Below are 10750 nucleotides of genomic sequence, written 5' to 3'. Positions count from 1 at the left end.
TTTGGGTCAATCTGTTATTTGTGTTTTCCTTTCATCCATGTCTGTGTGATCTTATGAACAGGTTGGATGACAAATAAACATCATTGTGGGGCCTACCAAGGTTTTTTGCGGTGGAAGTCATTATTCCCACTGTTTCCTATGGTGTGGTCCACTTGAGCTTTGTGCATGCTTCAATTTTTGGCTCAACCACTAAAATTAGCTAGAAAAATGGATGTACGACGTGGATAACCCACACACATTCATGATAGGCCCAACTGAGTTTACTCAGTACCATAAAAGTGTACTGAGTAACTCAGTACGCAGTCCGATTTCCTCTCTCTCTCTCTCTCTCTCTCTCTCTCTAGAAGAGAGCAATGGCTTGGCATGGGCAAGGGTATGTGCTTCTTTGACTGATAAGGGAGAGAGAGGGGATGGGTTGATTAATGGCTTGATTGATTGATGGATTGATTGGACAACTTTAGAATTTGTGCAAGTGGGGCCCGCATGCATTGCGTAGCCAATCTCAAATTGTACCAAAACTGTAACTTCTAATATGGGGTCGCAATGGGGCGTGCCGCACGGCGTTAGAATCATAGCGCTCGTATAGTCGATAGAATACAAGTCTCAAGTTGTTGTGATACTAAAATAAAGTCGCGATCAAAACTCATCGATCTAGTCCACCTAAAACATGTCAGTGCCAAAGTTGAAGCGTATGGAAGGTCTCGTGAAGTTACAGGTCTTACAAATAGTGCCCAACTCTAATAGTGTATTAGGTACAATGAGAAGAGTATTGTTATGTTGATTCCTATCACAAAATGTAATTTTTCATGTTAAGGTGTTAGGGCATGGACTGATTATAATTGTTTTAGGCAAGGATTGGTTTAACATTTCTCTCTTGTTTGCTATGCATCTGGTGCATGTCCCTCCCTTTTTTGTTACTCATTCGGCGGGCTGTGCTCATTTTTTTGCATCTCTTCTCTGGGAACTATTATTATTATTATATTATAGATGGTTATCATTTTCTTTTTGACAAATTTTTGGGAAGGCAGCAACAACCTTTAGAGTTCAATAAGGAGGATTGTGGTTATGAATGTTTTCACTTCTAGCGAGATCAGTCAGTATTTTTTGGTAGTCTTCGCCAGATTTTGGAGAAGTAGATTTTTCACAACCCTTTGAAGCAGCTTCTAAGCTTTCATTGCCATCAATATGATTATAGGTGTAGAGTCAACCTTGCATCTAGCAACCCCTATTGCTTATAAATATAGCCTAAAAATCATATTTATTTGAACATACTTTCTCACTGCTTATTTGAAAATGAATGGGTAAAGAGGAAAATTGCAAAAGTCCATTTTTAATTGGTAAAAATACAAAGCCATGCGTTTTAGGTAAGACTAATCCACTATGGAGACTTGATTGATGAATGGGCGAATCCTGCTGCTTTCAGTTTAGCTTGACCTGAACACACACACACACACACACACACACACACACACACACACATGTATGTGTGTGCGTACACAGACACATATCATGGTAAGATGTAACATAGCTCGGGTGGTAGAGTCTCAGGAGTTTCAACACCCGGTCGGGTGGTTTGAGTATCCATATGTGGTGAAATTCCACTAGCGTGAGCGTGTGGGGTGTGCGTGCGTGTGTTTGAATAAAAAAAAGAAGCATATTTTTTACTTAATATCAAAGCCTAAACTGCCAGTTGTATATTATTTTTTTTTTCAAAAGAAAGTTTCATCACCAACAAGAACATTTAAGTCTTATCCCAACTAATTGGGCTCAGTTGCATGAATCTGGTTCCACCATTCCACTATCAAGGGTCATAACTTCTGTTAGACCATTGGTCATCTAGTCTTTTCTAAAAGAACTAGTCTCTTTATTTTTAAATGGACTTTCAGGAATGTCTTCTCCATGGAAAGGAGAACGCATCATAAGTTCTGAAAGAAAAAGCCACTGGAAGGGCATTGAAATGAATATGCTTCAAATAAGAAGTGAGAAAGTCACGACAAGAGACTACAACTTTTCTACTTCTTTTTGAATAGGAAATGCGCGACTATCCATTCTTCTCCATCATTGTACCCAAAGAGCTCAGCAACTGAAATGAAGAACGTTCGCCAGTAGGCGGTCCACTTGGTAGCCGATTCCTTGCCGTATGTGGATTCCATTATTGGTGTTATGGAAGCTGAGTTCTTGTCCATTCTTTTAAGCCACTCTTCACTGCAACACAACATGTTTTGACCTTCTTAAAATGATGCATAAAGATCAACATTTATCAAGAATCATTATTATCATTAGAGTTGTACACGAGTTGAACCGAGTTGAGCTTGGCACAGCTTGACTCGGCTCGGCCACTAGCTGACCCCAGCTCAAACTCCTCTCCGCTTGGTTCTCGAGCCTGACTAGCCAGCTCAGCTCGGTTCGGTCAGCGGCTCGGGCCAGTTCGAGCTGAGTTCGAGCCAAGATCGAGCCTGTGCGGCATTTTCACAAACACATTGAGTATACCTTCAATTTCTCACGGTATGTAAAACAGCAACATCAATTTGCAGGTATTTCATCAAACACTCAGCAGGCAATATCAAAATCAAGATACAAGGGTATTTGTTTCATATCCATACCTTCCTCGCCACCAGCCGACACTTCATTGAGTCATTTCATCAAACACTTGGTGAGCAACATCAATATAAAAATAACCAAGTCACCGAACTGGTTCGATCCGAGTTCGATTCGAGTTGGGGTTAGATTCGAGTCAAGTCGAGCTCAAGCAAGCTCGAACTGAGTTCAAAATTTTTTCAAGCTCAAAAAATCAGCTCGACTCGACTCGAACTCAGTTTCGAACCAAGTCGAATAGAGCTTTTTCAAGTCGAGTCGAGCGAGCTAACCGAGCTAACTCGGTTCGTGTACAGCTCTAATTATCATAAGACTATTACTCAATTCTAAATTTATCAAACTAAGAAGAAAAAAAATATAAGACAATGGTTATCATCCAAAAGGGTTAGAATCCTCACGGTAAAGACTGAGGGAGCTTAGTCCCCTAAGTTAATCTTTTGATAGCTTTAAACCCTGTTTGGTAGATGTCTAAAAATGGGGTCATCTCATTTTAGTTAATAGTAATTACGTATTAGAGATCTTGATATCTAATACACAATTATATTGTTAACATTAACTCATTATGTATTTGAGACAAGATCTCTAATACATAATTACTATTAACTAAAATTAGATTAACTCATTTTTAGGCGTCTATGAAACAAAGCCTTAGTCATTGTGAATATACATTTTTCCTCACTAGCTTTTATAGGTAATTTTATTATTAAATTTGTTGAAGATGGTTAATATGAGCAGTGTGAAAATACGACCCACTTAATCCTCCTTTTGTGTTTTTGTTTTCTTCTTATGCATATTTTATATTTTTTGTGGCTTATAGTGTAAATTGTAAAAGTGAAAGGTAATTTTGAAATTTTCGTTTTTATTACTCTTAAGTGAATAAAGGCTTGACCATGGAGAAACTGGATGAAAGGGATAGTAAGTATGATGAATGGATTCACGAGATTTCTCAGATTATAACACAACTATGAAACAATATGGAATCATCCATGACTAAGAATGTGATATTTTTGGATATGGCAAAAGAAGTCTGTGATACTCCACAAGAGATGTATTTGTTAGAGAAGAACGTCTCTCTTAGGGCATGCTTGGCTGGGCCGAATACACCGTAATGTGATCGTATGAAGCAATGATTACGGTGTCAACCAGTATTGTCTAAAATTTGGGTGTATCGAAGCCCTAGTATGGTATTACTTAAATAGGAGGGAAATGGAGGGAAACCAGACGAAATTCCACCGTTCCATGGTTTGACAGGAAGCTCTTGAGCTGGGTAAATGATTTCACACTACGTATGGTGTTCCCATTCAAAAAATCCCTATTCAGCATCCCAATGGCCAGTTCCACTGTGTAGGAGAAGTTATTTTGACCATGTGAAGAGATTATATGAGAAGTTGAATTTGTTAACATTGTCAACACTAGATGACCATTGACAATCCACAATCCTGATTGTCAATTTCAATGGTTCCAAAACCCTTTATAATGTGCGTGTTCTATCCTTTTAACTGTGAAGCTGTTAAATATGTGGAATGGCAGTGGCATCCAATCAACTAGCACCTACCATGACTTCAACATCGCCAGTCATAGGCCAGGTAATGGCAGTGGCATCCGATTAGCCATCAATCGTGGGCTGAGAAGCCTTGATCCGGAGTAGGAGTTCATGGTGCGACGAAGGTCTATGCGGATGTCCACCTCTTAGCGTTGTAATCCAGACCCATTAGGATGTCTTGTTCATGCCGTTTTGGATTGGCTATGACAAAAACTTTAACAGTCAGTCAAACAAAACCCATTATTAACACCCTCATTCCATTTTCTTCAGAAAGCAGAGAAAGGAGATGTGGCATTTCATACCTTGGTCTTACTGGCCCTTCCTCTGACCTTGCGTAGATTCAATTAACCATATTGAGGTATTGACGCTGGTCCTATACCACTGCAACCATGGTATCATGGAGAAAAAGGCTTTTGTTTTTACTTGTTTGCAACATGGCATCTTTATATAGAGGGAGAAGTGGGCACGGGAATAAACATAACCCCCCGGACCACCAATAGTAGCAATGATCATTTCCAAATGAATGTCGAATTCAGGTGTAATGCAGCCCTGGATTCACCAAAATCAGGCGCATTACATCCAACATATAAAGGGACTGCAAGACTGCATTTTCCCTCCTTATCCAAGCAGCATGTAGTAAACTTGAAAGCATCACAATACACTGATGTATTTTGCCAATCCAAACACACACTTATGTATCAGTTGTTCAAAGAAATCTTCATATTCCAACAAGGGGATACATCCCTAGGCGAATATTTTTCAAAACTCATGGAATGTGGGAATAGTTGAATGTGTATTAGATGCTTACTAACGATGTAGAGAAGCAGAGACAACAATGTGAAAAGTTTCATGTGGCTAAGTTCCAATCTGGTTTAAAACTAAAATATGAGCCAGTGCGTGCATAAATCTTGGGTGGTAAAGATAATTTCATAATTAAATGAAGTCTTTGCCTATCTTCAGCGTGTATCCGTTGGTTCTAATATCAAACCGATGGCAAATCTACATTAGTGTCATCGTCTGCTGGACGAGAAGGAGGTCATGGTGGATGAGGTTATTAAAGTGGTGGAGGTGGTCATAATGATTTTGGTGGGGATCATGATAGAGGTCCTGGGCCTCGGAAGTGTACTCATTATGAAATAACTAATCACACAGTGGAGAGGTGTTGGGATATCCGTGGGAAACCAACCTGAGCTAATCGCTAATTAGTCCTCTTATTCTAAAGATAATGGTGGAGCTCGTCCAACTAGTTCCATGACTGCATCTTAGTCATGTACTACCTCAGGAGATGTGGTCATGTTCCCTAAGAATGAGTATACAAACTTATTGAAGACTTGTCATACCTTTAGTGCCTTCTCTTCCTCTTTGGCAATATTTGTAAACTCGGGTATAACTTATTTAGCTTCGCATTCTCCTATTCCGATTGATTCTAGAGCATCTAATCACATGACAGGTGCATACAGTGTTTTTTTCCTTCACTACACCTTTGTTAAGTTCCTCTGTTACTTTGGCAAATGGTACCCTATCTAAAATAGTAGAGTGGGTACGGTTCATGCTAGTCCCTCACTTTCATATCTTCTATTCTTTATGTCCCTAATTGCCCATTTAGTCTTACTTAGTAAACTCACTAAATCTCTTATTATTATATAACATCTTATCCTTCACATTATGTTTTTCAGTATCTAGGACAAAGAAAGGGATTGGTTGAGAGTATCAATGCAGTAGCCTTTACTATCTTGATTGTGAGCTAGCTAGAGCAATCGTGTAACAAGTCTCTCCTCGAAGTCGCTAGTGGCATTTTCGTCTTGGTCAACCACTTTGACAAGTCTCAATAGTATTGCTCCACCATTGTCTAGTGTGTTAGAGTTAGAATGTAAGGTACGTGAGTTGAGTAAACACCAAATGGTCTCTATTCTCCCATGAGTGGAAAAGTGCAGTAATGTTCCATTTGCTTTAGTTCATTTAGATATTTAGGGTCCTATTCGAGTTTCTAGTATATCAAGGTATAAGTAGGGCTGAAAGTTGGGCGGGTTCAACCCGACCGACCTGTGACCGACCCGACATTGGGTTGGGCTCGCAGGATATATTGGGTCCGATCTCAAGCTTGGGCTATACAAACACCAACCCGATAAAACTTGGGTTGGGCTCAGGTTGAGGTCTCGGGTTGCCCGACCCAACCCAAACCCGATCAATATATTATTTACTTATAAATTATAATTGAGTGTGGATCATTTGTGTCGAAGGCACACTAGTGATGTCGGGTCTCATTTGTCCACGTCATTTCCAAGGACTCAAGCTAACAAGATATGCCGGACTTCTCTCTCCCAAATATATTGCGTGCTATGCTACATGACTTTTAAAGGAGTAGTTGTCCTATATTTTAGCTTGATTTTTTAAAGAAAAAAAATGAAGTTCTTTATGATGAATAATCACATATATAGTTAATAAAATCATAGATACAAAAAATGAGTCTTATATTGAAATATAATAAACTAATGTAATAACGAAAATATTAGCACGTATACACCTGACCAACCCGATCAACCCGACAGAGCCCCCTTGGGTTGGGCTTGGGTTGAGAATTCCCAACCCGAGATTGGGTTGGGTTGGGTTGGGTTAGGGTTGAGGTATAGGAACCTTGGGTTGGGTTAGGGTCGAGCACCAACCCGACCCAACTCGCCCGACTTTCAGCCCTAGGTATAAGTATTTTATTACTTCTGTTGATGATATTTCTCTCAAATGACTTGGCTTTATTTAATGAAAGATCGATACAAGTTATTTTCAATTTTTAGAATAGTTCATGTCGAGGTGCAAAATCAATTCAATTCTAAGTTGTGTGTGCTTCAATCTGACAATGATAAAGATTATGTATCAAATTCATTTAATTCCTAGATATTTGAACATGCCATTTGGGATCAAACATCATGTGCTCACTGTCAAAGGAAATATCAATCTACACAGCAGATTTACAGCTTTACAGATTTACAGATTTACAGCTTTACAGATTTACAGATTTACAGATTTACAGCTAATATCTACAGCAGATTTACAGCTAATATCTACAGCAGATTTACAGCTAATATCTACAGCTTTGACTGATATGACAGTTATACAGATTTATTCCTTCCTTAATTAGGATATATTAGTTGTACAGTATATTTAGATAGATGTATATATGGTAGGGGCTGAAGATCAGCTTGTATTTCTTCCCTAAATAGCTTGTAATCTACCTATATAATGGGCAATTGTCAATAAAGAAAGGTAGACTTTTTCAAAAGGACTCTAAACTGTCATGGTATCAGAGCTATAGCTCTAAATTTCCATTTGTCTCGTGCTCTCAAGTTTCTTAGTCTCGGTTATTCTTGTTCTAGTTCTGTTGACCTCATGTCTTCCGATAAGTCTGATGTTTCTTTGATTCGTTTCAATGGCAAGAACTACTCTGCTTGGGCGTTTCATTTCAGGATTTTCGTCAAAGGTAAGGAGCTGTGGGGACATGTTGATGGCAGTAACCTAGCTCCTGACAAAGACAAAGACAAAGACCGACACGCCAAGTGGGAAGTCAAGGACGCACAAGTTATGGCATGGATTTTGGGATCCGTTGAACCCAACATCATCTTGAACCTTCGATCTTCTCAGACTGCAGCTCAGATGTGGACATACCTGAAGAAGGTCTACAGTCAACAAAACACTGCTCGTCGTTTCCAGCTTGAACATGAATTGGCCACTCTCCAACAGGATAGTCTTTCTATCTTTGATTTTTACTCTAGATTCACTAATCTTTGGGCTGAATACACTGATATAGTTTATGCTGACTTACCATCCGAAGGTCTTAGTTCTGTTCAATCTGTCCATGAAACTACTCAGAGGGATCAATTTCTAATGAAACTAAGGTCTGAATTTGAAGGCACCAGATCCAATCTTATGAACCGAGAATCTGTCCCCTCCTTGGATACATGCCTAAATGATCTTCTTCGCGAGGAACAGCGCCTTCTCACTCAAACCACCATGGAACAACGACGATCTACATCTGTTCCTGTAGCCTATGCAGCACAAGGCAGGCCACGAAGCAGGGATATGAGCACTGTTCAGTGCTTCTGTTGCAAGGGATTTGGTCATTATGCTGCAAACTGTCCCCGAAAATTCTGCAACTATTGCAAAAAGGATGGCCATATCATCAAGGAATGCCCAACTCGACCCCCCAAGAAATCGGAGACAGCATATACTATCTCAGTTGGCTCTTCTAGTGCGGGTAGTTTGGTGAATACAACACAAAGTGCTCCTGCTCCTGCTCCCGTTTCAGTCCAACCCGTGACCCCTGACATGATTCAACAAATGATCATTTCTGCATTTTCAGCTTTAGAACTCTCAGGTAAACCCTTCACTACATCATCTCCTTGGTACTTTGATTCCGAGGCTTCCCATCATATGACAAACAATGCTGCTTCTCTTACCAATGTAAACAAATATTTTGGAAATCTCAAAATTCATACTGCTGATGGCAATCATTTACCTATCACGGCCACTGATGATGTTTCCTCCTCTCTCACTGATGTCTTCGTATCTCCCGATCTTACCACCAATCTTGTGTCTGTCGGTCAGTTAGTTGATAATGATTGTAAAGTAGAGTTTTCTAAATCTGGTTGTGTTGTGCAGGATCAACAGTCAGGGCGGATGATCGCGAGGGGGCCTAAAGTGGGACGTCTTTTTCCTCTTCAATTTCCTTTGTCTTCTTTTTCTTTGCCTTTTGTCACTTGTAATTCTGCTCATGTTGATTACCGAGCGTGGCATAAACGTCTCGGACATCCAAACTCTAATGTACTTCATGCTTTATTGAAATCTGGTTTTCTTGGGAATAATGAAACACCATCCCTTAGTGTTGTTCAGTTTGATTGCAATTCTTGCAGACTTGGCAAAAGTAAAACTCTACCCTTTCCTTTTCACACACCGCATGTTGTCAAACCTTTCGATCTGATACATAGTGATGTGTGGGGTATGGCACCAGTCACTTCGCATGCTAATTACAAATACTTTGTCACTTTTATTGACGACTATAGTCGTTTCACATGGATTTATTTCCTTCATTCCAAAGACGAAGTATTTTCTGTTTTTAAGATTTTTCATGCATATATTCAGACACAATTTTCGGCCCATGTCAAAATCCTTCGTTCTGACAATGGGGGTGAGTATATGTCTCATTTGTTTCAGGACTTCCTACAGAATCATGGCATCATCTCTCAACGGTCTTGCCCTTCGACACCTCAACAAAATGGAGTGGTGAAAGGAAGAACCGTCACCTTCTTGATGTGGTTCGCACTCTTCTGTTAGAATCTTCCACGCCCTCTCGATTTTGGTGTGAAGCTCTTTCCACTGCTGTCCATCTCATTAACAAATTGCCTTCTCCCACATTGAACCATGACTCACCTTTCACCAGGTTATTTGGTCACCCTCCAACTTATTCTAACCTTCGTACCTTTGGTTGTGTCTGTTATGTTCATCTTCCTGCACATGAACGCACAAAACTTACGGCTCAGTCAATTAAATGTGCTTTTCTAGGATATTCAGTACAGCAGAAAGGTTTTCTTTGCTATGATCCAAATCTATGTCGCATTCGAGTTTCTAGAAATGTGATTTTTTTCGAAAATCAATATTTCTTTTCTACCCATCAGGATCATGTTTCTCCTTCATTTTCTGTTTTGCCTATGTTTCCTAACTCTCTTGCAGATCCAGTCCCTTCTAAACCTCTCCTAGTGTATCGACGACGCTCCACCGCCACTTCCCACCAACCTTCAGCACCTCCTGAGCCCCCTCAAGCTTCTTCCCCGATTGCTGCTTGTTTCAACACCTGCACCTCCCTCTCTCCGACTCAGTACTCGGGTTCGTAGACCCCCAGATAGGTTTGGTTTCTCTTCTCCTTCATCCTTCACAGCCACTTTGTCGTCTATTTCTCTTCCTTCATCTTATAAACAGGCAATGGAGCATGAGTGTTGGCGAAAAGCAATTGAAACCGAACTTCTCGCACTTGAAGAAAACCAAACATGGGATGTTGTTCCATGTCCCTCCTCCGTGAAACCCCTTGGCAGTAAGTTCGTGTTTTCTATCAAGCTTAATTCCGATGGGTCCATAGATCGTTACAAAGCTCGGTTAGTGGCACTTGGCAACAAACAAGAATATGGTCTCGACTATGATGAGACCTTTGCACCGGTCGCCAAAATGACCACTGTCCGAACTATACTCGCTCTTCGCATCCCAATCCTGGCCCTTACATCAAATGGATGTTAAGAACGCATTTCTCCACGGTGATCTCAAGGAAGACGTTTACTTGAAACTTCCCTCTGGTATGCCCACTTCCTCACCTACTGATGTTTGCAAACTGAAACGTTCTTTGTATGGTTTGAAGCAGGCACTAAGAGTATGGTTTGAGAAGTTTCGATCCACTTTGCTTAGTTTTTCTTTCACTCAAAGTCAGTATGACTCCTCTCTTTTTCTACAAAGGACATCCACAGGTATCGTCGTCCTCCTTGTTTATGTGGACGATATCGTCATCACTGGCTCTGACTTGGAGGCAATCTCTGCGGTTCAGACTTTGTTGAATTCTACATTTCACATGAAAGATCT

General features: G+C 40.2%; 1 protein-coding gene across 6 annotated transcripts in view; it reads right to left on the bottom strand.

Annotated features, from left to right (window-relative positions):
• Positions 1-1671: 1671 nt before the first annotated feature.
• Positions 1672-10750, bottom strand: part of LOC131248807 ((S)-coclaurine N-methyltransferase-like) — a 58936-nt gene continuing 49857 nt past the window's right edge. For 3 of the 6 annotated variants that reach the window (XM_058249270.1, XM_058249271.1, XM_058249275.1), the window contains one exon: positions 1672-2205. In XM_058249270.1, the coding sequence (XP_058105253.1) occupies positions 2013-2205 (193 nt within the window). In that variant the 3' untranslated portion in view covers positions 1672-2012. Of the gene's footprint in view, positions 2206-4150; positions 4340-4440; positions 4520-4632; positions 4688-10750 lie in introns of those variants that run through there. The other 3 variants (XR_009172466.1, XR_009172467.1, XM_058249272.1) reach the window with 3 other exon arrangements.

This window comes from Magnolia sinica, chromosome 6, assembly GCF_029962835.1.
Source record: "Magnolia sinica isolate HGM2019 chromosome 6, MsV1, whole genome shotgun sequence".
NCBI lineage: Eukaryota > Viridiplantae > Streptophyta > Magnoliopsida > Magnoliales > Magnoliaceae > Magnolia > Magnolia sinica.
This window is presented reverse-complemented; position numbering and strand designations above follow the sequence as displayed.